Source organism: Antechinus flavipes, chromosome 2 (genome assembly GCF_016432865.1).
Source record: "Antechinus flavipes isolate AdamAnt ecotype Samford, QLD, Australia chromosome 2, AdamAnt_v2, whole genome shotgun sequence".
In the NCBI taxonomy this organism is placed as follows: Eukaryota; Metazoa; Chordata; class Mammalia; order Dasyuromorphia; family Dasyuridae; genus Antechinus; species Antechinus flavipes.
This window is the reverse complement of record NC_067399.1, coordinates 610,014,499-610,041,867: the sequence shown is the minus strand read 5'-3', so window position 1 is coordinate 610,041,867 and position 27,369 is coordinate 610,014,499. Positions and strand designations below refer to the sequence as shown.

Here is a 27,369-nt window from a genome sequence, read left to right as displayed (position 1 = left end):
TTCCATTTTTATCATCTTTATCAATATTATGTATATCAGGTTGTTTTAATTTAAATTTTCTGTTAATGATTTGAAGCACTTTTTAAATAATGGTAATGATATTTCCTTTGGTTCATGATGAGATCCTACTCCTCACTTTTAGAAAAAGTTGTTACAAGGAATATACTTAAAGGAAATGAGGTTAATTTTCCAAGTTTTTTTTTTTTTGACCATCTAAAATAGAGATATACTTTCATTCTTCCCATTGTTTCTTTGACTAAAGATAATTGACCAAATCAGCAAAGCAGATTATCTATTGATTTTTAGTATGGACATTAGTGAGCCATGTCATTGTTACTGGTAATTGAGTAGACCAAATAGAAACAAGGACCACTAAATTGTACATGATGCCTGTGGCTACATAATGACTTAGGAAACTATATGCTGTATATTGACATTATCTATGTTCTATTGTATTTTTATTTATTTTGCCCCAATTATATCTTAATCTGGTTTGGATTGCATTTTAGAACGTGGAAGACCACATGTGGTCCCAGCGTATCTGTTTGACACCTATAAAAGTTAACCATATAGAAATAAACTTTATGTATTTTATGTAACTCAGTTGGATCTGTAATCTCAATCTGAAAGTTTCTTCCAATGATGAAGATCACAACTCATCCATGCCTGCCTATCCTCTGCCACTAGTCCTCTTATAAATTCATCAAAAAAAGATCCACCCAACATTTTGGTGACCTTTTTTGCTTTTTTCTAGCACTAAAAAGAGTACCAGTGAAGCAATCTGGTTGTTTACCTGTCCTACAATGCTTTCACTAGCCCATTTTTTTCTTTTTATCATTTCCTTTACAATTCTTCAAATTTCCTGAGTAGTTATGCTGAAGCCTCCTCATACTTACCAAGAATTTCTCTATTGTCCTCTGTGTGATAATTGTTTTTTGTTCTTTGGAGAATATTATATTCTATATCTTACTAACCTACAATATCAATAAAATATTAGTATTAAAAATGATGGACCTCTGTTTCCTTGAGAATATTGGGATACTTAAGGAGTCTAATGAAAGCAATCCAGACTACTTTTCTCTTTGTGTTCAACTCAAGGCCCAAGTCACTGTCCATCTATGCCATGTGACTCAGATATACATACTGATGGACAAACTCTACAAAATGTCCATCTGAGCATGTCATAATCTGGACAATAAATATTCATCCATTTGGACTTTCCAGTTCAAAAGTCATACTCTTCTGAGAAACAGATCTCTTCTAGGAAGTTCTTCAGTGTTTCAGAGCAACCAGCACAACTTCTTCTATATTCCTCTACCCATGAAGGCAGCTCAATGTTGAACATGGAGTAAGATTTAATAGGACTTGCACTAAAATCTTAATGATTGGGACACTGATCCTAAATCAATTATTCTTGCCTTCCTTAAAACTTGTTTATTTTCACTTCCTAGCTATATGACCCTGGGCAAGTCACTTAATCCCAATTGCATCAGCAAAAAAACAAAAACAAAACCAAAATCAAAAAGCACTTGTTTACTTTCATGTTAACTTCAGCATCTAATCTTTTTAAGCTTAATTTGTAGCTTTTCTCTACCAGTAAACTGTTCATATTTTAATAAGTGTTAACTAAACATCCACTGATAAAAATTCAGCATGATGTAATATTAAAGGATGGAGTCACAGAAGAAATGACATCTTCTAATTAACTCAGAAACAAAGCATCTAAGAAAATACAGTTCTTTTCAAATGTATATTGTACAAATAATAAATGTACATTGTAAGAACATTCAAAAGTTAAAAAAAAAAAAAGGCCAAAGAAAGGAAAGGCCTATTATTACATCTTACTTGTCTCAGGTCAATGAATGCTAACTGCAGGGTATCCCCTTGGAATCCTGGCACAGGCTCAGAGCTAGCAAACACTGGAGAAAAAAAGAATAACATTAACAATATGACTAAAATATTTGAATATTTAACAGCTGAATTAATTTCTACCCATAAATGTTGCTATAATATGTTCTAATTTTAGGCTTAAAAATTTCATATGAAAGTTAGCCATTTTATAATCCATAATTTCCCCTTCTGGAATATTTTCCACACCCAATACCACAAATATGCTAATAACTTAGAACTTCTGATCTGCTATAATCCTTTTACGATATATTTAGAAGGACTATATGACAAGTACAAAAGAAATAATAACTTCAATCACATGAAGTTTTTTAAAATTTGGCCTCAGGTGAATGATTATAGAAACACTTAAAAATGGTATCAATTAGATTGCTGTCAACATTTTTTAAAAGTCTGCTTTTGTTACAGCATTTGTTCTATTAAAAAAAATTCCACCTTAAGTCAAACAGCAATAAAAGACAGACAGCAGGGTACAAAGTCAGCTTTATATGCAGACAACAGGTGGAATGTTTTAAGCAGCAAAATCAGAAATAAGTAGGAATGTCTGTTCATTTCTTTTAATAAATTTTCTCATAAAAGCATGCTGGCTTGACTTTAGAGATTAAAAAGGTTTCAAAACAAGTAACATGTTTCCAAAAATACCTTTAAAGAACTTTATAGCAGTAAAAATGTTAACATTGGGATTTTGGCCACTTCTACTTTATTATTTTATTGAAATTTTAGTTGGTTTTAAAACAATGGCCTCAAATTTTACAAAAATAAGCATATGCTTATAAGTAACCTAGGAATTGTTATTACATTTAATATTGTCCACTTAGGAGTGTAACCAATCTCTGGCTCTGCTACTAAGGAATTTTTAAGAATTAGGGGACAGCACAGTTTAAGTTTTTGTGAGATATCAACTTCAAATCTAGAGATGTGCTCCACAACAATCTAATTTAACTTACAATTTAATGGTAATTTGTCTTCTATTAAATTACCTGAATCTTTTTGGAGAATATTTCTCTTTTCAGCTAGTTTTCCTTAAAATTGTGTTCTTAGGGAGCTCAACATGTGCTTCAACCCTTCTGGTGATTTAGTTCCCTACTAATGGACACAAGCAACCAACATCAATCTAGTGGATCCCTCAGTCCCTGTGATTGATAGTTTGTATCAAAAATTATTAGTAACTGAGAGCTGTTGGCTACAAGAAATATAGAAAAATTCCACCCATATCTATTTGGAGAATGCCGTTTAGGATCCTGCCAGCTCTCCCATGGACTATCAGGAAGAGGAAAAGGGAATTTCTCTCCCTTCTCCCCCAGCAGCAAAGGAAAAGAAATACACAGTAGTAAAAACATGTACTTGTCTAGATAAGCCAGAAACTTGCCTAGATGAGTCTCAAGACTTTGCAGCTGCCTCTTCTGCTTTGTTTACTTCTCTAAGCACATCTTTCACCAACTACCACAGATACTTGAAAGATGGATAATTCTTAGCCTTCATAGCTACCTCTTGAGTTTGAAAGGTCCTGCCTTCTGAGTGGGTGCCAGCTGGTCAGGAAGAGGTGCTTCTAATATCATTTTTCAAGAGGAGAAATGACCAATAACAAGTTCATTCTGAACATGAAGGAAATAAAGGCCCATGCCTAATTATTGGTCAGGTCTAGATTTTGTGAGTTGCTTCAATAGTACAAATCCGAATTAGATGTGAAATAGTTGTTCAGTGGTTTTAAAAAGTTAAAGGGTATAACTGATATGGCAGATTATTACTTTAAGTTATAATTGACATGAAAGATTATTTCTTTTAAGTATTTGTTAAAATATACAATCTTTTGTGTTTTAAGAATTTTGTGGAGAAAATAAACAGCTGTCCTACAATGGATAGCTATACTCAGAATATCTTTTCTAGAAGGGACTGTTTATCCCCTTTGGAGAAATTCTTGACATGAGCTATAAATAAGCATAGTTTTAGAAATTTTCCCCAGAGTTTCATTCCATAATGAAGGTATAATCAGCCAGAATGTTAAGAAAATCATCATTCCCTCTCTCTGGATCCAGTTCCCTCATGATTGAATCTGTGCAAATCCAAGGCACAACTCCTTATAAAAGAGGAAGCCTCTATAGGCCAAAGGAAATGTGGTAATACAAAATAATATAAAAATCTAAAGCAACAAAATAAAAATCAAAGTGCAGTAACACCTTGCTTTTTCCACATCATAAAAAGATGCAGTGATAAACATGAATTTCACAAATAACTGAGGCTTAACTTTTAGGAGTTTTTATAATTTAAATTTTTAAATTGCTTTTGTTAGAAATCTTTCTAAACTGAATTAGAATATCTGTTTATAATTTAGTCTTTTCAAAAAAGCCTTTTTTTCAATTAGTCATGGTCAATATTATGAATATCAATATACAATAATATGAGAAACTCAGAAGTTACTGAAGTTTTGCCTCTATATTAAGTAGTCCCCAGCTGTCATGCTGTTTGAACTATCTTTATGATTTTTCTATTTACTCACTCTCTTTCAACCATAAACTATCATTTCTTGCTTCTAACAGTACGTCAGCACTCCCTTTCCTCCTTTTCCATTTAGGCAATGGAGAGGCATATAATGGGATATAAGCAGGGTGCAATAAATAACCAAGGAGGAAGTTGGAAGAAGAAGCTGAAGTAGAATAATAAAAGATGTTATCAAGAAATTATATTATAGAAATATCAGATGTGATTAGGGGGCAAGAATAAGGAATGATCTCTCTCCTTGTAGGCTACAATGCACTCCACAATTTCTCTACCATACCCCAGAAAGTTCTTTCTGCCCTGGAAGCCTTTTCCTCTCATTGAATGGTTCTTCCCAGAATCTTTATTGAAGGAGGTCACCTAGATCAGCCATATCTCATTTTGCTCATCTTCACCATACTCTAAACTTTCTCTATCATATCTCTCCTTTGAATAGATACCTGGTAACTTCATTCCTTCTCCCTTCCCCCTTTGCTTTTCAGCTTCAGTTTATGCGATGTCTCCCTCCAATTCTGATTAAAATGCAATGCTCTTTGGGAGCAAGAATGATCTTTTGGCATGCATTTGTATTCCCAATGTTTAGCACAGTGACTAACAACATAATAAGTACTTAATAAATGCTTGTTGATGGACTAATTAGAGGACAAATAAACTACTAGTATGTTTTACAGTTACCCCCATAATGTCAGGAGACAGGGAGGAAGGTCATTAGCAAAAGGCTGACCTCCTGTGTTGAATTTAAGGGATGACATCAATAACAATTACAAAAAAAAGGAAGGAAGGGATGGAGTATGATTTGCTCAAACTTCCAAATGTACATTGTCTTCTTTATTAATAGAGATTTATGTGTGATAAAGATTTATGTTATGAGGTTTCTCAAACTTTACATAGCTTAATATCTCAGCTAGTCTTAATTTAGTCCTGTTAGGATAAACATAATAATTTCAGTCTCAGCTTAGTAACATATAATAATCAGTATTAGCAACAAGATAAAATAAAATTGCTTTAGCCCAGCATTCGAGGTCCCCTCCACAATCCAGTTCCAAATTGTCTTTCTAGCTTTGTTTCATATAACTTCTTTATTAGTGACCAGCAAGATTCTCTCTGGAAAGTTCAAAAAGAAGGCATAATTTTGTCATTGAATAGGTAAGGAGACTAAGGTCCTGAAATGTGAGGCAACCTAACAAAAATAATATTTAAGGTGAAAAGCAGTGAGTTAGATCAGCTTTGCAATCCCAGATTCTTCACATATTTTCGGGATTTTAGGTTCCTCATCTGCAGAGTGGACAGTTTGGACTATAAGTTGTCTAAGTTCACTTTTAGCTTTAAATCTTATCATTCTTTGAAGATCAACTTTGTCTTCCCACTATTTGGCTCCCCTAGATACTTTTGTGAAGATATTGGTATAAACAGTCTCAACTAGATTGAGCTACTTCCCTTTGTCAAGCAGTACTCAAGCATCATACAACCAAAGTTCTATGTCCTTTCCCATTTCATCATCTTCAAATGCCCAACTCTCTACTATACTGACAGCCACAATCTAAACTTTACACTTCCTAGCTGTTCTGCCTACTTCTCTGATATGTTCCAATTTCCTAGTCTGAACTTATTGATCCCTGTTGTCTGATTTTCCTGGACTCGACTTCTCTGCCTGGGCTCCAAGCACCTGTCTCCAATTGCTTTGGCTGATTTTCCTGAGCTTAATTTATATTACTTACCAATTACTAATCTATCTAGTCAAATAATGAGTTCTATCCTTCCAACCCCTACTCATCCCTATTCTGCTGTTACCCAAGTATACAAATAGTACATTTTCTTTTTAGTTTTTAGGTTGCCTCTTTAGAATTAATTTAAGGTGGATTTATGGTACAAAAAACACTAAAAACAGCAGTGGGAATTAACAGCATTAAATAAAACAACAACCAAGCACCTTAAGATACCCTCTCATTAGAGAAAATATATTATTTAAATAGTTTTAGGTAATTCCTTGAGTTAATGCATTGAAATTTTCTTTGTGCCATGATGTTAATTTAATTTAAGAAAATTAAAATTAATTCCACGTACATTAATTCTGAAAATTAATGATCTAATTTATTATAAAATATATACATATATTTTGGTAGTCACGTCTCTATCAAATACTTTGATATGAATTTGTAAGAAAGTTTCTAGTGCAGGGGCACAGAGATTTCTCATAGGTTCTCTGATGAACAAGACAATTTTTTGTTTTAGTAAATGAAGTACTTTGGGATATCAGTGAGTTCTCCTAACCCATGACTTCAAGGAAATGTTATTTGGGAGATTAAAGATGTGCTACCAGGATTTCTCTACAAATACTAGTTAAGAGTGGATAGCCTCTCAGATTTCTTCCAATTCTGACATTCTGTATTTCTTTGAATAAGTATATAAGTTCTCTGTATAGGAAATAAATTTAGGGAAATAAATTCCCAGAAAAGGAGGTGCTTTGGGAAACTTCAACAATAATAGTAAAAATACATTCGTTTTCATTTGGATCTAAAAGAATAATAGTTCCTACCTTAAAGTAACAAATCCAATGGACAAGTAATGGTCATCTGTCAATAATCTAAAGGATGCAATAATTTATCTGGGCCACCAACAGACCACTGAGAATGAGTAGGCATGAAAAATAGCTTAACAAATGTCTATATTGAGATGACTCTTGAATAAACAAGTCTTTATATTGAGCTGATAAGGCAGCTTCTAAGAAACCTGAAGGAAATAAGATGCCCAATTCACATAGAAATAGAATATTCTCAATTGTTTGTGAGCTGGACAGTTTGCTGAAAGAAAAAAAAAATTAAGGAAGGGTGAAACAAAGGTAGTTCCTGAGTAAAGGGGGAAAAAATGAAAGTATATCTAAGGGAAAATAATTACTTCTAAAAACCTAGAATTTTTCCTTCTTCCGAAATCATTGATCTTTTTTTTTTTTTTGAGGGAGGGGAGGATACCTTTTCTTTCTTCCTTTTTCTTTTCATAAAAGCAAACTTTCCTTTTTCACTTACAAACTTTCCTTTTTCACTTATTTCTTGAAAGAAATGAGCAAGTTCATAAATAAATAGGGCCATTCTTACCCTACTTAGAAATATATGACTCTAATCTCCTACTTTAAAAGTCACTCTCCAATACAGAATTTATTATCTCAAAATTTGCCTCACACAAGTATTTATAATCCCTCTTGTGCCCCACTGATTTTCAATTTCTCACCAGTGGTGCCTAACTAAATTGCTGACTACTTGAGTTTATGATGAGGTGGAATTTGCCAACAAGGAGTTTTCATCAATTTAAACAATTCCCTATTGAGTTGTCCTATAAAGTACAGTCTGAAAACTGTTCAATAATACACAAGTCCACATAGTCACTGATTTTATATAAGTTTCATGCTAATACTAAGCAACATCTATTATGAGATCTATCATATTATCACTTGTGACTCTGGCCACATCATGTCTGAGACACAGTCTCCTCATCTGTAAAATAGATATTTTCTTATTGTGTTTTATCAATCAAAGTGCCACACAAGGAGAATGTTTGTTCTTGTTACTATAAGTACAAATAAGCCTAAGAAATGCAGGAAGGAAGAAAAATATTCAGAATATAAGAAAAGATTCAGTCATAACAGAAGGTTTAACAGAGCAAAAGAAAAAGGAATCTAATTTCATAGATTAAGTTCATTCAGAATAGAATGCTGAGAGAAACTATGTGACATCATTGAAATGGTTGGACTTCCTAAAGCAAGTGTTCTTATTTCAGGTTGTGTGAACTTATTTTTTTAAATTGTTTTATTCTATGACTACTCTGAAGGACTTATGATGAAAAATCCTATCCATACCCAGAGAAGAAACTGATTGTATCTAAATACAAATCGAAGCATTCTTATTTCTTCTTCTTTCCTCTTTCTTCTCTCTCCTCCCTCTCACTTTTTCTCTTTTAACTTTTATTGAGGATTTTTATTTCCATTAGGGAGATCTATGTTTTTTTCTCACAACTTAACTTTTATGGAAACATTTTTGTACAACTTCACATGTGGTTTCTTAATTGTAGGTGGGGATAAGGGAGAAAATCTACAATTCAAAAATTGTAAAAAAAAATTTTTGTTTTGAATATAACTGGGAAAAATATTAAATAACCAGAATAAATAAAAATGTTTTGATAATTTTATTTCAATAATTGGTTTCTTTTGTAATTCTATATATTTTATTTCATTCATTAAAAATATTCCAAGAAGGAATTCATAGACTTCACAGACATGATACAAAGAAGAACCTCTGATCTAGAAAAAAGAAAATATGAAAGGTGGGAAGATGGATTGTCATTTTTTTTTTTACTTTTCCACTTCTATTCCCCTCTCTGGCATCCCCCAGCACTGTGTCTGATCTTATTTCCTCCCCTGAGAAGCAAGGCAGTATGCTTTTCAGAAGCTATGGCTATTGGAAGTTTATTTAGAAGCTTGTATCCCTTTTGGCCTCTCCTATTAAATTTCTTAATTGTGCTTAGATTATTCTACCTAATTAAAAAATAAGCCCCTGGAAATGAAATGGATTTAAGTAATATTCAAAATAAGGTACTTACATTCACATTGTATGACATCTAAGTTAAATTGCTGAACAGCTCCCATGCTTATCTGTTTTAACTCACTGTCCAATAACATCTGCATTAAGGATGTTGACAGATGCTGGCAGGCTGACATGCAAGCTGTCTGGGCAACTTTTCCCTAATAAAGAAAAAAAACCACATACACAAAGACATAAAATATCAGTTAAAGTAGTCCTCATCAGACCTAAGTATTATTTTTGTATTTATAATTATTAGTGCTTTAAACTACAGAATACTCAATGCATTTGCCTTAGGACTAGGAATTAAACACTCTTTCCATTTACTTTTATTTCTCAAATAATAGCATTAAAGTTATAAAGGTACAAAGAGAAGCTAAAATAAATATTAATCATCAATCATTATTTTTATCTCCTGAAAAGTAATAAATATTTTATAAGAATTAAAATTAAAATATGGCATAAGCATACTTTATTGCCAAAACTGTAAGGCATCCTTTATGCAATTAAAGTAAAATTAAAAGAAACTTACAAATTATACAAGTTTAATTACATGAAATCACAAAACAATGACCTAAATCTGAAAAAGGACCATGGCTGAGTTATAATATATCATCTTCTTATGAAAATAATAATTTATAACAGCATTTATGAACATTTTAAAATGTCTCACCTGTCAACAGGACTTAAAAGTTTTTCAGAAGTCATCTGTTAGTTTTAGAAATAATAGAACTTAGAAAATAAACCTTATTTCTTTCTAACAATTTTATAAATTAAAATTTAGAAATATATAACCAAGAAAAATAGAAAAACTCTTAAGTAGTACAAACTGTTAAAATATTTTCTTCTATAATATTATCAAAACATTTTCTATAAAAATAACTTAAAAGTTTGAGTTTTTACATTTCATGATTGCCTCCAATCATATAACTATAATGATTTTAAGCATAAGCTTACTTATGCTTAATGCTGACAATTTAAAACTTATTGACTAAGTAAAACATAATACAGTTCTACTTAGTGTTATAAATGAAATATTAACATTAAGTGAAGTAAGAGACAAACATGTACTAGAGTATACAGTTTACAAATCATTGTTTCTTCACTTTGGCAGGCAAACCACCATTATTTAATCAGAAATTCGTACTTTGGAGAGCATAAAAAATTGCATTTTTGTCAGTCTTGCATAAATAATATAGTGAAATCTGCTTTTAGTTATGTTTTTCCTACATATAATAGTCAAAGAGCAATAAAGCAACAGGAGCCTAAAAATATGTTCTAAGTGAAAAAAAAATCAAACATAAAAGCTAGAAATCTTAGTGCAAAAGTTAGAAGTGTAAAAATTGATGATATAAACATATTTTCAAGTAATGCTAGTAAAGATTTTTTTTAAATCAGCCACTTCAAGTCAGATTAGAAATTTTAAGTCTTCATGAATGAGTTATTAGCTTTTAGATATCATGCAGAGTTTTTTTCAAAAGTTGTTTATCTAAAGTGTGATGTCAATTTTTCAAACAAAAACATTAGAGAAGAAAGCAGATAAAAACAATATATTTGAGACACTGATGAAGAACTGCTAAAAACAAATATTTTATAAAACATTACAAAAAAACCCACCAAAAACCAAAGCCAACACGCATGCTTCAAAATCCCAAATGCAGTAGGAATTAATCTGATAGTCATGCAATATTATTCCTTGAGCAGGGTAATATCAAAATGAGTAAGGGGAAAATAGGGGAAAGAGAAAGGAAAAGAATAAATGGAAATTCATTTAATTATAATAGACCAGATCTAAAAATATGTAACAGAAATGTCATTTGGAGTCAATGGAACAAGTATTTTAATTGAATGTAATTGTTCCATCAAATTAGGTCCATTTTCTACTTATGTTGTTACTATAATGTAATAACTACAAAGATTTATAAGTTGTCAAAAAAGTTTTAGCATTCAATTTATTTTATTTGCAAATGCTACATAGAGATATTTTAATGAGCCTTTTTGATAAAAAAAAAAAAGATATTTTTAACTAGTAAATAATAATAATATTGGAGCAGAAAATGATGGTCAATAGAACCAAAGCATAAGATATTCAAAAAAACCTGATGAAAATAAATCAAAAGCATATACATATACATGTGTTTGTGCATTTAATTCTTAATTTCCATACATCGAAAGCAAAATCTTGATACTTCATTTCTTTAAACTATGTATAGTAACTACAGGCTTATTGTTCTCAATTATACAATATTAAATTAATTATAAAGTACTTTATAAATATGCACATGAAATTGAAGTTTTCCTTTCAGATATAGGTATAAAATCAGGGTTAACAAAAGATGCAGGTATAAAATTGTTTTAACTATTTTTTTTTTAGTTGTCTGTGTATTGCTTTTAAAAATTCAATATTCCAATTTAGGAAATTAATATATAATACTTTTTAAAATTGCTTTTAATATTCATTCTGAAATTGAAAATAGAAACATTAAGTGTTTCAATATAAGTTATATACATACATATAAAATGGTTCATCTAAGTCACTTCTATCATCAGTATTTATAGTGAAAGCGACTGACTGAAGTCTTTCTTTCAATTGTGTTGTCAATACTGTTATGCCTTTAATAACATATTGCCATCCAAAATACAGAAGTAAGATGCTTTTCACATGCCAAGGCTTTTCATTTAGAATGTTTCATTTCTTTCATTATGCTAAACAAAAGAAACGCATTTATTTGCCCAAAACTAGAACAACTCTCCAATTGCAAACAATTGTGGAATATCTACTGTTCTCATCTGAAAAATTAATTGCAACATTATTAACTTGTTCTTTAGCTTTGACAAGTTAAAGTTCAAAAAATAAGGAACAAATCTATAAGTAAAAACACCTGCTAAACTTTTAAAGGACAACAATTTTTTAACCAACCATCTAACATTTTGCTGAAATACATGTTGTAAAAAGAGAAAACCCTTAGATAAACTTCTTGTATTTCAAAGGAACTTGAAAAAGAGAATCTGCTGACATATTAGATCCTTTTTGCAGTACCCCAAAGCCTTTCTTTTAAGAACAATTGCAGTAAAGAGACATTTGGCTCCTAAGAAATTCCCAAAGGGTCAGCCATATGCATCCTTCCATGGCACCTTCACAGTGCTGCTTTCTAGATCCACACTAGCTGCCTCAAAAGCAGCTTTCATCATTTACTAGAGTGTCAGTCAATATGATTTATGGACTCCATTCAACAAAGTCAAAGCATATAGAATGAGAAATATGACTACAATCTGCTAATTTGTTTTGTATTGAGCCACTTAAGAGTCAAAGACCTAATGTCAGGCTGAGACCAGCAACACAATTAACCAGCCGGTGACAGATTCATCCATCCTCCCTGCCAAGCTGTGCCAATCAAAGACAGCATGAGACGACATTTAGTGAAACCAGTAAGAAAATGCATTCTCTAAGTAACCTATGTGAAGTCTTGATTGACACTTTTTGAATTTAACTTGTGGGGCACAGCTACCTTCTATCCAATAGTTTCTCACTGCAAGCTGTGAAATAAGGCTTTCACTGCCAATCACACGAACAATAACACAAAACTCCCAACCCCCAGCTTAAAAAAAAAAAATTCATTTGTTTGTATGTTTAAATAAGCAAAATTTCAAAATTATTTTAAATGTACACAGCAGGTGACAGGCATTGTTCTTAAAACATAAAATTACAAAATTAAAATGCAATACATTTTATTTATAATAACATAAAAACAATGTTTTTGTAATTAGCTATGTTAGAGATCATTTGTGCTTTGATAATTCCACTATAGTAAAAGTTATATATATCAAATTAAAATGGAATACTTAAAAAAATTAAACTTGCTAGATTTAAGTTAAAGCTTTGGTTTAATTTGTCATTTTATCTTATGTTTCAAGATAGTAAATCAAATGTCAAGTGTCCATTTAAAAATAATTTGTAATTAGTTTTCAGTTATTCCATTCTTTCTCTTAAACTCTATATGTTCTTCACAAATCTGTTACTAAAAACTCAAAAATGGCAGTTAACTATTCTTTGTGCATGTTGAGGGTGAGGGGAGTGGGGGTGGGGAGAGATGTATATATGTCTTTACTACAGATCAAAACACATCCTAAGAACAGACAGAAAATTCTTTGTTTAGTCTGATAATTAAAAAGGAATTCAACTTTTCATTATAAACTTTCTTGTGAGATAAGAAAAATCTAACACTTCTATGAAATTTCAGAAATACTGTATGACATTTATTTTTTTAATTCATAACAATAGATTTTATAGAAATATGATTAAATATATTCACTTATTATAGGAGAACAAAATACAGTTAATATGTATTTGTGCCCATGTTGATCCTACTAATTTTGATTCTCTGATTCTCTAATGATTTTAAAGTTATTCTTGAAAAGGAAGTAATAAACTTTTGTATTACACAAACCTTTGCCTCTTTGCAACAAAAGATTTAGCTATGAGGCTGATTTAAATTTTTTAAGGAAAGGCAAAAGGGGAGGGGAAACTTTTTGATGAATTGACTGGTCATCTAGAGAGTCTAAATTTAAATCTTTTCATAGTTTATGCAAGCTTAAAGACTAAGGATTATATATTTTTTAAATTAAAATATGTAAAATGCTACAAAGTGGGTATTTTCATCTAAGAAATGATCTATTCTTCCTTATAAAATGTATTTTCTATTTTAATTGCTAAAATTTTATTTCTGATTAAAAAAAACTTAAAGCAAGTCACATCAAATATTCTAAGAACCACAAAATGCTACTAAATCAGAAGAAAAACGCTAATGTCATTGGTAAAGGCTATGAAAGATTTGATTAAGTTATTTTAAGAGATCTTTATTCTATAATTATGGATTTATATATAAGATCTCCACATGCTATGTCCTATTTCTAAGCATAATGTTGCTTATAAAATTAGCATTAATTTCTAAGAATAGAATATTGTAAGTTTAAATATTAGATACAAGGATGAATTCCCTCTGGTAAATTTCAGTATACTTAACGTTTTTCTAAGTCAAGATTTAGACTTATTTCTATTAGTCTATTTATAACATTTCTATAAGTATAGATATAGATTGTACCCTGAAAGTCTACCAAAAAATGTAGCCCATCAATACATTCTTATTAATGGAACATTATTAATAAGGAAGGAACTTCCATTACAATCTTTTATAATTTTCAAACATTCTCCATATTTCTTCCTAGCTAGCACCAACCTCCAATACAATGGCTTACCTTGCCGGTCCCTTATCAATTCCTAATCACCACACCTCATTCTTCTTTAAAAGCTTACTTTCTGCAATGAAACTTTCACCTTTTTTGTAGTCCTGAGCCTCAAGGGCACAGATTCCCTCTTTTAGTTAGATATATAACATATTTGGAGTGGACTTATTTTTTGCCCCCAACAAGTCTTTCCCTGAAACAGGATAAACTGTGCTACTCACAGTTCAGTTCCAATCCTGATTGATTTGGGAGCCATGATTTGCTCCATTTTTAATATAGGTCGGTTTGACTATCTTTAGATAATCCTTCCTCACCCACCTCACACATTAATGCCAAATGTAGAGCCCAAAATTCTTGATCTCATGAGATTTTCCAGCTTCAGCCTCCCTGATAGTTAGAAGTAATCATAACACAAAACATTTGGGTTGATATATGCTCTATAATATATATAGTACACTTATCCTTCCTCTTCACGCTCTTCTTTCTATGAGATTCATACTTTTTACTTTCTTTCCAACATCTTTCCAATGATTTTAAGTGTTATTAGGCTTTTTTCATTAGCTCTATATTAACATTATTATCATTGTTATCATGGTAGAGTTGAAGTTCTGTTCTATTCCATCCTAGGAGCATCTTTAAAATCTCCCCTTTTCTCCATTCCTCCTTCTCAATCTCTTTGATCCTGCTTCAACTCCAAGAATTCTGCAGGACCAATTTTAACTTCAGCAGAACAAAAAGTGGTTACAGATACAGTAGCTGGGTCCCTCCCCAAATTAAGCTCCTTCACACTTTTTTGATGTTATTCGTTCCCAGGCCAACTGTACAGTTCCATTTCTTTAATGTAGAAAAGGACAAAGAGCCTGAATTAATGGTAAATATTTATTATATAATCTACAGATTTAGAGAGTAATAGTTATTTGGAAATGGAAATTTTGTCAATTTTCAATTATTAATCATGAAACAATCCTCAGCCTCTTCTCATGTTTTCTTCTTGTCAGCATAGTGCTGACACATTGTTTTATTCCAGTCTAAGAACCTTCTCAAATAATTGTCTCAAATAACTATCTCTACCTTTCTATAACTTTGCTTAGATTTCCTATAAAGTGCCTAAATTTCCTATCTGTAAGAACTCCTTTATGTCCATGACAGTGATTGCCTATTCTAGCTTCAGAGCAACACTTAATTGTTAATCTGAGTACTCACGAACCAAACTAAGTTTATTGGTATCTTTCTCATATATTCCTGAAGTTCATGAAAACTAAAAGACTGAAATACTTGTTAACAGTTCTAGGACTCTATTTAAACAATTTCTGTTAACTCTTATTCTGAAGACCTTTTCACTTATTTGGAGGCTTACAACTGTATTCTGGAAGTTTGGGAAAAACTGCAAATATGTTCCTGTTAGTATTTGTCTTTACTGTGTTTATATTAAACCTCAAATAACAAATATTTTAATTTTTTTCTTAATCTCAAATATTTACTGGCATCTTCTTCATTTAACTTTCATTCATAAAGCTTCCCATTTCTTAAGGTACTATTTATTCTCATATACTTTATTGTAGACTCAAGCTATTAAGTTAAAAAACTACAAAGTATCACACATTGAACTTAAAAGTTTCCTTGATTTTCTTTTTAAAGACTAATTTTTTTTACTGACAGAAAGGCAGAATAATATAGTCAATTTTCTTTTTCTTTACAAAGGGTATTTACATTGTCCCTTCCTTATATTGTCCCTTAAAATTATTTTTTTTTAAAAAAGACCTTTCTGGGTCTTTTAAGTACCTGGATAGATTTAATTTTGTACACTCCTAACGACTTTCAACTTCCAAATTTAAAAGAATCATTCAATAATAGTAACAACAATCATTCATGTCGGCCTTAAGATGACAAAACATATGCTACAATACTAGTAAAAAAAAAATTGCACTGCTACTATTTCCTTTGGACAGTTAAGTAGTGTAGTAGAGTTCCACACCTGGAATCAGGAGGACCTGAGCTCAAATTCAGCCTCAGAGCTTCCTAATTGTGTGATCCTGAGCAAATCACTTAATATTGTTTGCCTCAGTTTCCTCATCTGTAAAATAAGCTGGAGAAGGAAATGGGATACCACTCCATCATCTTTACCAAGAAAACCTCAAATGGAGTCACAGAAAATCAGACACAACTATCAACAAACAAAACAAACAAAAATTCTATACTTCTTTAACTCTTTGATGCTTTCATTTTCCTCTGAATCACTCTGTAAGCTAAAGGAAGCATGTTTTTAAGTAGTTCATTTGCTTTATTTTTTAAGATTCACAAATAAAGTTAGGATATTTAACTCAAACCACAGCTTTTCAAATACATTCTATATTGTTCTGAGAAACGATTTTCAAAAGAAGAATAGAGAAGAAGACATCTTTCCTAACAACCACTATTTGAATTTTAAGGAATTTGCACTAATCATTAAATGATTTATCCAAAAGTTCCATAATCGGGAAATAATTGGGTAACAAAAGAATCTAAAAATTAATCGAAGAGTATATCGCAGTTCCAACCAACATCTGAGAATATAATTCAACAGCCATTTTATATATAATTCAATGTCATTTTATTCTAAGGCACTTTTTCATCATTTAACTTCATTCTCCCATGAACACATTTAGTTTCTGATGAAGATGCTACAAAGCAATTGTCTGGCATCTTTTCTCATAGAGCTACAGCACTAGTAGTATCATATTGCAGGCAAACTTTAGCTTTGTGGCACAAAGTAGTTAAATCACACAATGGTCCTATGAGGCCCAGCTGCTTATTTCACTTGTAGGAGGGGAAGACATTTAGGAACCTGAAACCCCAATAGGTAGGTTGCCACTACCCCTGGGACTCTTTCAGAGGTCCCTTTTGTGGGATTCCTAAAATGGAGTTGTAGGCAAGTACATCTTATGATGAGAACTTTAAGGCAAGCCTGAAAACTTTTTCTATTTAATATATGGATACTGCTATACATGCTTCAAGCTCGGGATTTAGCTGAGGAGGGTGACCAATTGTTTATAGCCCCCTATACATAACACAATCTCATATCCAAGTATTTTTATGGTTGCTTCTGAGGGAATTTGTTTGCAAAATAATTTAAATCATAATCTGCTTCAGCAAACCTTAGAAACTATGTCTTGTCAATGAATGAAAACAATACTAACTCAAATTTGAATTCTCCACAAAACCAGAAATATGACATCAAGCAAGTTACCAAGAAGACTAAAATGTCTTTTAATAATTAAACAGAGAAGAATAAGCCTGTAGGCAGTTCATAGTTTTTCAGGGTACATGCTTTCTTTGGCTTTTGTTTACTTACCAACATAGCTGCATGGTCATTGTTGTTATTCTGAGAAGGAAATCAGCAAAGCAATAAAATCAAAAAGCAAAATATGATTTTAAAGTAGCAGCAGCAGTATTCATAGTAGCAAAAAGTTAAGAAATATACTACTCTTATATCTTGTTATAATTTTAAAGTAGAATTTAAATATACACCTGGCAATAAAAGTTAATTTACAATATAAACAGCTATTTTCTTTTCAAGGTTTCTATATGAATGTCTGTATACATAAAAATGACTTGAAAAATGAAACCTCCTTGTTTTGGTTTTCAATAATCACCTTAAAAACGGCTATTTAAATGTTTGAATTCCCAACAAGCATTTAAATAGCTGCTAAATGTGCACAACCAAAAAACACTGAGAACCCTACTGGAATCCTTCCTGTAGAAAAAAAATGCTTATTTCATTTATAAATAACTAAATATTTTACCAAATCTTTTCTTTAAAGAACTGAGGGAAAAGTTAACAAAAATCCTCCTTTTAATGTAATTGTGTAATGCTCTTTTTCTTTTGAGATATCTTTCTATCTGATGGCCTTTGTGTGATTATTAATGAATGAAATTTAAACACTAAATGTAAGAGATATAGAAGCAGGGCCAGTTGCTTGATAACTAAGGAAAGATGAATGAAATAGTGTGACTTTTTGCCTGTCTTATTATAGAACAGATAGCAGCAGGAATGTACATAAATGCTTACACATTTTTGAACACATGCATTAACATGCAACTAAGTGAATTTTTAATGATTTTCCCAATCACAAAAAATCAAGTCAAAGTTATTGATAAATTTTAATAACTTCCTACTGTCAAAATATTTTGCTATTATAGATACAACACTCCATGAAAGAAGTTGCAAAAATTATTTTGTATATAATTGTCAAATTACATTTTCCTTAAGAAAATGGATAACAATTGTAAAGAATAACAAAAACAACCAAGGTAAAGGGTATCAGGGTAATCAAAGGATATAATAAAAAATCTGCACATGATATAATTGACTTTCTATTAAATATAATGCATTTTTAAAAGATATTAATAGGCTCTTAAAAGTGCTATTTCCCCTATTCAACACATTTTTTTAAAAAATATTTGTGCAAATCTAAAGAAAATTATGAAAATATGAAACATATATATAAATAGCTACATGAGATCTTCCAAAAATAAGATTTCTAGCTTTGTTTTATATGACATCTCTTTATGCAATCGGTGTCACAGCCAAGTGAGAATCCTAGTTGTTCTGTCATGTCATGAATTCCTATCTCTAAATAAATGTATGCAATTCATTCCTCATGCTTAGAACAAACTCTCTTAGCATCTCTGCCAGTTGAAATTCCTCAAAAATCTGCTCAAATAACACCTTTTCCATGAAGACTACCCTGACTCCTCCCCACTAATGGCAGTAATCGTTTTTTCCCTTAAAGTTTCTGAGAGTACTTTTTCTAGATTGTCTTTGTCCCTATCACATTCTATCTTGCATTATATTCAGCTATGTATCTTATTCCCTTAGTAAACTTTAAACTCCTTAAGAGCAAAGATTATATGATTTTATATCCTGGTGTTCCCAGTGTCAAAAACTGTGCCTTGTAGTACATAACTATAAGAAATGATGTTTACATAGCTCTTTAAAATTTGCAAAGCCTTTTATATACATTCCCTAACTTGAACCTCACAGAGATTCAAACCATACAGGAGAAGGTACTCTGGAGAATGTTGCTAAATAAATTGTTTTGTTTGGTTATAAACTTTTGTATATGTACTCTTGAATAATTTTAGCCTGTTTTATTTAGATGAATACTGTAAGACATTTTGCTTATTAAACATAATAAAGGTATCAGAAAGATTTTTGCAGAAGTTGCTTAATACTATAAAACATTCAACTGACCATTATTACCTTGATATCAACAGAATTTCTTATTTTTTTAATCTGTTGAGTCTCAAACAAAATGAAAATAAAGTATATTTTGGGATAATTATTCCAATCCTTAGTGGGGCAAAAATGTGCAAGTTCATTCTAAACATGGAGAATGCTCTATATGAATGCATAATTGTAGAACCAGATTGGAACTAGGTTAGAGAATTAACTAGAGTCTATTTCAGATAGAACACAATGCAGAAAGGACTAATGTGAAATAAAACTAGAAATGAGTCACTTGTAAATTGGTTTGCATAGTTGTCCATCTATATTTTTTGTTTTCTTTTCAAATTTATAAGCTCCTTAGAAGGAATAATTGCTTCTTATTTGATCTTTGTGTAATGAAGAGTTATTCCTTTTTCTCAGATTCATAGGATTCTGAATTAGAAGTACCTAACTTCACCTTCCTTTTGGATATCTGAGAAACAGCCTGGGGTAACTGGAACAAAACACACCAGGTACACCAAAGAAAGATAAGACAAGGAAAGGAAAGACAATCAGAAAGAAAATTAAGAAGGCCTCACCAAAGAGATACTTAAAAAAACAAACAAACCCAAAACCTTAACAATTTAGTTGGATCTGTTGGTTCAAGTATACTTACCCAGAAAGTAGAGAATGAATGAGCTACATATTTAGGAACATCATGACACAATCCCCAGCAGAAAAAACAGCCGTCCAACAGAGTTGCTATTACACTGGCTGAAAATAACCTTTGTGTAGGAGGTATTAAAAAAATGAAAAATAAACTGATATACTAATGCATTGTTGGTGGAGTTGTGAAATGATTCAACCATTCTGGAGAGCAATTTGGAACTATGCCTAAAAAAGGGCTATAAAACTGTGCATACCCTTTAACCCATCAGTACCACTACTGGGTCTGCATGACAAGGAAATCATAAAGGAGAAGAAAGGATCCACATTGCAAAAATGTTTATAGCAACTCTTTTTATGATAACAAAGAAATGAAAAATGAGTTCCGTCAACTAAGCAATGGCAGAACAAGTTATGACATTTGAATTTAATAGAATATTATTTGTTCTATAAAAAAATGATGAACAAATTGATTTTAGAAAGGGCTGAAAAGATTTACACAAACTGATATTGAGTGGAAACAAGCAGAACCAGGAATATGTTATACATAGTAACAAGAAGATTGTGCAATGATCAACTATGAAAGATTTGGTTCTTCCCAAAACTTTAGAGATCCAAGGCAATCCAATAAACAGGATAGAAAATTCCATTTTCATTCAAAAAGAGAACTATGGAGATTGAATATAAATCAACACATGCTATGTTCATTTTTTTCTGGTTTTTTTTTTCCTCTCATGGTTTTTCCCTTTTGTTCTGATTTTTCTCTCCCAACATGATTCATAAGGAAATGCGTGTTTAAAAAATTAACATACATATATAATCAGGAAAAAAAAATAAATGAAAAAAATGAAAAGTCTAAATAAACCAAAGAGTCCTTGATATCACAGAGACAGGAAAAATTTCTAACATTATCTCCTGAGATGTCCATGCAGTTGCTATACAATCTAGCAGTACTACATCTGGTACCTGGAGAAAAGGTAACTAAAGTTAGCTAAAAAAGAGAAACAAAGTGAAATGTGACAAACCAAAGCTGAAGACAACTGATAAGAGCTACAAGGACCCATGGAGACTTCTAGAAGAGAACAAAGATGGTAGAATTGCAAGAAAAAGAGCAACAAAATTCAAAACACTAAAGGGAAAGGAACCACAGTTTCTTCATTTGCCAAAGATCAATCTAGGACAGGATGGATCACAAATTTAGGAAGCAACAAAAGGTGAGGATAGTGTCTTCTCACTTCCCTAAGGTTCAGATACAAGTCCTTTACAAAGTAAATAAAACTCTTCTATGTTTTGAAATCATGAGAATGATATACCTTAGACCCTTCTAAAGGAAGTCAAAAGCTACTTTTAACTCATCTTCCCCTTCTCCTTAATTCTCTTTTCTTCCTAACTTCCCTAGTCTTTCCAAGGGCACCACACATCCTAGGCTCAAAATATAGATTGTTATTCTTGATGATCCTCTCTCTCTCTCTCTCACTTGCTATGGCCAACCTATTGCTAAAGTCTCTCAAGTTTGCCTTCATATCTCTTGTGTACAGCTCCTCTACCCTAGCACCTAGACTACTGTAAATAATCTGCTGCTTGGTGTCCCTGCTTCAAGTCCATATTATCAACAATGTTATTCCCGTACGAAATTATGAATTCCTAAAGTATTAGACACATTCATATAAAAATATGTACACATTACAAAGAAAAGTACAAATGATATGTCATTTATCATTTTGTATTAGCAATGCTAATAAAAAGTTGACTGTGTCTAGGTGCAAACAAAACACAAAACAATCATTTAAGAGAAACTGCTGAAATGGAGAATTTTGGTGGGAAATGGGTTGGATTTTTTAATGAATACTTTTAGAAGGATATGAAATTAACTTGCGTTCAACATTCAAGCTTAGGTTCCAATTTTTACCGCTTTATCCCTCAGAATCTGCTGCTTTGTACAATTCTGCCTGAGTATTAACTATACAACTTGTATTCTAAATAACACTGATGTAATCACATCCCAATGGCTCTACTCATTCACAATATTTCCCAAATAATGCCACAGTTTAATATAAATACAAGATAGAAGCAGAGAAATCAATTAATTGCTTTCCTACAACTATTGATAATAGAGCTTATCAAAAATAAAAGAAATAGAACAATTCCTACCCACTCTAATAATGCTTATGTTAGTTGACTTCTGGTTATATGTCTTGAAATAATTGCAGAGCTCCTATCTAGAGGGAGAGATGGGTCATAACCGGTGTATTTTCTCTGGGTTTCTTGAGACTAAGAATGATTTGTTGGTCCAGAGTTGGACCAACAAAAGTACTCTCGGGAAAAGGATAGGAAACATGAACAGTAAAATAATTATTTCCCATTCATTAAAGATTTGAGTAAATTTGTCATGTTATAGGCTGTTATAAACTTTATAATATAGCTTTGAAAATAAGTGAATGTTATATAGGTAGGTTAATCAAGAAGCATATATTAAGCATTTACTTGTCAGAAACTATGTTAAAAAACTGGAATTATAATTCTTTTCATTGAATGATCATACTAGGTTTCAAAGAAGAGGAGAGAAAATATACTCCTAACTTCTTCACAGATATTAATGGCTATAGGTTTGAACACTCCATATATCAACAGGCTCAGATAATGTACTGGTTAATTTTTCTAAACTTCTTTTCCCTCTCTTCTTCTTTGTTTTTTATTCTTTGTTACAAAAGATAGATTTCTGGGAAGGGGAACATGTTTGTAAATGAAAATAATATGAAAAAATTGAAATTAAAATTATTAAAATTTAAAATGAGAATAAAATTACATTTATTATTGTATATAATAATCAAAATCAACATATCAATGTTTTAACTTCCAAGTTCTTTCAGAGTAACAACAGAAGGAATATGTTCTAGTCTTAGGAGTATATTTATGTTTTTAATAATAGAAAGAGTATAGTATCCAGGAGTCAGGAAAGATACAGATTCAAATCTGCCATGGACAAGTACTTACTGACTGTAGGATCTGAAGATTAAGCTTAAACTTTATAGGTTATCTTTTGTCCTCATTTGTAAAACAGGTAGAATAACACAGTATTGTATACCAGTTTCATGATGATATATCTACATAGATCATAAATAAAAGAGGCTATTCTCACACTTTCCTAGTCACCAGTGGAGTGAAACTGGATTATGTGCTTGCTCCCATAATTTTTAACATATTTTGTTTAATGTTATTAGACAGCTTCCACAAAAATGAAAATGGTACCAGGCCAGCTACTGAAGTAATAAATGATTTAATGTGAAAAGTCAAGATTAAAGTGGAGAGAGGTTGTTAATGTGCAACTCAGTGATGACTGTGTACTCACTGCAACCTCTGAAGCTGAGATGCCAAAGTATATGAATCAGTTCTCTACTACTTGAACTAATTTTGGCCTGAAAATCAATTCCAAGGAAACAGTTCTCCACCAGCCAGAACCATACCATTCATAAATTGAACCATCAGACAGAGCAAATGGAGATATTCTGAGTGCTATGAATAAGTTCACTTCCCTTGGCAACATATCTTCCGGGGGATGTATACATAAATGATGAGGTTAATATATGCATTGCCAGCTATAGCTAGGCATTTGGAAGGTGCAAAAGGAAAGGCTGGGAAAGGAGGTATTAAGCTGCATACCAAATTGAAGATCTACTTCAATAGTCATTATGCTGACTTCTTTGTAGTATGCCTATGAAACCTGGACAACAATACTTTGCCAGAAAACTGAACCACTTCCATTCGAATTGTCTTAGGAAGATTCTGAAAATCACTTGGCAAAATAAGGTACTAAATATTGAAGTCCTTTCTCGAGCATAATATTTTCAAGCATTCAAACTCTATCCTATGGAGAGCACAACTCCAATGACATTATCATATAGCCTGAATGCCAGTACTTTAGAACTCACAAAAGCAAGCACTCACATGCAAGCTAGAAGCAGCAGCACAAGGACATTTTCAAGGTCGCTCTGCAGTACTTTAAATCAATTGTGAGCCATGGAAGATACTAGCATATAGGACCACCTAGCATCAAAGAAAGTCTTGTGCTCTATGAGCAAATTAGAATCAGAATAGCACAAAGGAAATATAAGATACACAAATCTAGAAATATCTTTGTTCCAAATGTTCAAACAGAATATTTGTGCCCAACCTGTGGTAGAGTCTTCTGAACTCATATTGTACTAATCATCCACAGTCAGAGACACTGTATCTTGACTCCAACAGAGCGATGTCATTGGTCATCTTTGAGTATGAAGGATGGACATTTCTATAATGTGATTTCACAGTATTGTTATGAAGATAATATGATAAAGTATAAAAAATCCTTCCTAAAACCTGTGGTAGGTCTGGGTCATGATTAATGCAAGTCTAAAGATGTAATATTTGGTTTATCATAAATTATATAATTATCAGGTTGCATTTAATACAAGCAAAAATTCATTAATGTAGCACATGCAAGCAAATCAAATGTCTTAACATATCCCAGGCAACTGAGTGGTTCAGTAGAAAGAGTTCTGGGCGTAGAGTCAGGAACACCTGAGCTCTGGCCAAGTCACTAAACTTCCAACTGTTTCAGTTTCCTCATCAGTAAAATAAGAATAATTACAGTATCTAGCCACTAGAATTGATGTGAAGATACACAGCAGAGTGCCTAGCCATACAGTAGGTGTTACATAAATGTTATCATTATTATTTTTATTATCCCATCTGAATCTTGCCTACATTCACCTGTGAAGTGGCATGCTGCTGCATACCATTTTATCAATATATGCTCATTTTTTAAAAGAGCTCTTGACAAAATAGACAAAAGGAAAAAGACTTTAGATGGGCATGTTATTACATTAAAACAAAAATTTTATATAATTAAATAATAAGAATCAGATCACAGTAACTCTAAAATAGGACAAGACGTTAGAATGACTTTATATACAGATTCTACAAAATAAAAGGAAAAGACAGTTTCAACTTTTTGTGAATTTGCAAATAACTACAGGGAATATAAGAACTAAGGATTGAAGAATGAAATAAAAAACACATTCCTCTGAGCAAAACAACTATATAGACAAAAACTTCAAGTTTAAGACAGTGGAAAAAGTGGAAATGAAGGGGACAATGAACAAATTTTTATGGCTAGTATTGGATCAATAGCTCTAAAAATCAAGTTCAGTTGCATAATGCTAAAATTACTAGAAAGGTAGTCTGTGCAGATGAGAACACAGCAGCCAATTATCCTGATGTTTTGAGGAAAATAATCAAAGAAGATAGATACATTGACCAACAAAAATTTTAATGTAGGCAAAAGGTTATTCTGGAAAAGGATGCCTTCCAGAATTTACATTTCTAAGAAAAAGAGAAAATTCAACCTAGACTTAAAGTGTCTAAAGCTTGCCCAACACTTTTATTTGGGAAGCAATGAAAAGGATTCAAAATTAAAATCATTGCTTATTTAATCAGACCTGAAATAGTATTACTCTGGAAGGTTAAAGGTATTGATCAGTTTCAGTAAATAAGAAAGCACGAGAGGTCTTCAAATTATGTAAGCCTGGCTGTCGAAAATTATTGGGAGAATAACATTATTGATTTTAGCTATCCAATTACATTTGGTTCATCATGTGAGAATGTAAGCATACAAATTACCTGATGGGTGGATAACTCTGTAACTATCATTATGAATATTTAAAGGGGGGGAAAAAAAGAGTTCAAACTATGCCGCTAAAATATTTTAAATGGCAATGACATTTTCACCATAGCAGTGTAGGCTTATCTTTAGATACAATATGCAGTAGTTTTTAAAAATCTTTTTATTCAATAAATTTTGTTTTCTACAAATAACCTTTGGTTTGTAATAATATTGAATCAAAAATATCTTTTTCTTATCATTTGGAGTTTTATAATGTTAAAAAGATTAAATAAAAAATTTCACTGCATATTTCCATAAGGTTTGAACCAAATACCATATCTTACACATAATTATAATTTCAAATGTAGATTTGAATTTGTAAATAAATGTCAGCTATTATGGAAAATAAAAAAATTAGTTTTTGACAAATTAAAATTTAATATCAAAGGAAAATGGAAAGATACATGGGTATGATCAAGCTGCAACACATACCAACTAAGAACTCTGAAGAGCAAGAGTAAAATACAACAATAAGGAAATGTATAATAGGAGGACAAAACAGGCTTTCACTTGGCAAGAATTAGGGGTAACAGATAAAAAGCCAGAGTATTCCACTGATATTCTCTCAATGTCAGGGGATAAGAAGGTTTCTAGCACATGGGATGAATTCCCTGTTACAAACTTAACAGAGGGAATAAATAAGAGTTGCATATCAAAGCAAACACAGATGTATTATGATTTTCATCACTGGAAGAAACTCATAAAGCAATGGGATCACAGATTCATTTCATCATTTTAAGTCAGTCTCTTAATATACAGACTTTATTTTTGTCCCTGATAATTTCATGCTCAGTGTATTTTGTCTGGAAGTATCATTTCATCAACTGGCTTAAATTGACTTCCAGATTCAGGCTCAAAACCTTCTTTCTCTACTCCTTGGCATATATTAATAATCTTACAGTGTTTAAATCCAAAAGATATTATGGTATCATTAAATAAAGTTTCTACCAGAAGAAGCAGGTATTTAATATGCTTTTCAATCATATAACTTGATATCATCTATATACTTAAGGGATAAATATGATGCTTTTCAAGGACTTGCTTTTTGACTCAAAAAATATATTCAATTCTATTTAGGAATAAAGAGTTTAGGCAGGGCAAAATAATGTAGGATTAATCCTTCTCTAAAGATGTTATATTTTATACCAAGTATTCTTGACATTATTGTATAGATGGTTTGCTTTAAATATGATCATCAAATACTTTAGCATCTTTATTATGCATGGAGCTTTTTACATTTTTACAATTCATTCCTCAGCCATGATTATGGAACTAAGTTACAAGTTTTGCAAAAATCAATAAAGGTATTAAAATGTTCCAAACCTTTCAGATATCTAGTTCAATAATTGCCAGAGCCATAAGTTGTTCTTGACATCCCTGAGATTTTTTAGTACAGCTTTTTATTCTTCAGTCTCTATATTGTTTTCGTGTGTGTGTGTGTGTGTGTGTTCATAGGGGAGATGCAAGTATGAATGCTTTCTATGAAGTATAAAATATATGAGCATTTAAATAGCCTATATTATTTATTTATTTTGGATGAGGCAATTGGGGTTAAGTAACTTGCTGAGAGTCACACAATAAGTGTTAAGTATCTG

General features: G+C 31.5%; 1 protein-coding gene across 5 annotated transcripts in view; it reads right to left on the bottom strand.

The window, feature by feature from the left end:
- EXOC6 (exocyst complex component 6) overlaps window positions 1–27,369 on the bottom strand; it is a 200,616-nt gene that overhangs the window by 60,654 nt on the left and 112,593 nt on the right. For 4 of the 5 annotated variants that reach the window (XR_007951154.1, XM_051981659.1, XM_051981661.1 and 1 more), the window contains exons 19-21: window positions 17,551–17,580; window positions 8,995–9,136; window positions 1,846–1,919 (exon numbers count right to left, since the gene is read on the bottom strand). Coding sequence is in view for 4 of the 5 variants with exons in the window: in XM_051981659.1 (XP_051837619.1) it covers window positions 1,846–1,919; window positions 8,995–9,136; window positions 17,551–17,580 (246 nt within the window). In the remaining variant the exon portion in view is untranslated. The remainder of the gene's footprint in view (window positions 1–1,845; window positions 1,920–8,994; window positions 9,137–17,550; window positions 17,581–27,369) is intronic. The other variant, XM_051981660.1, reaches the window with a different exon arrangement.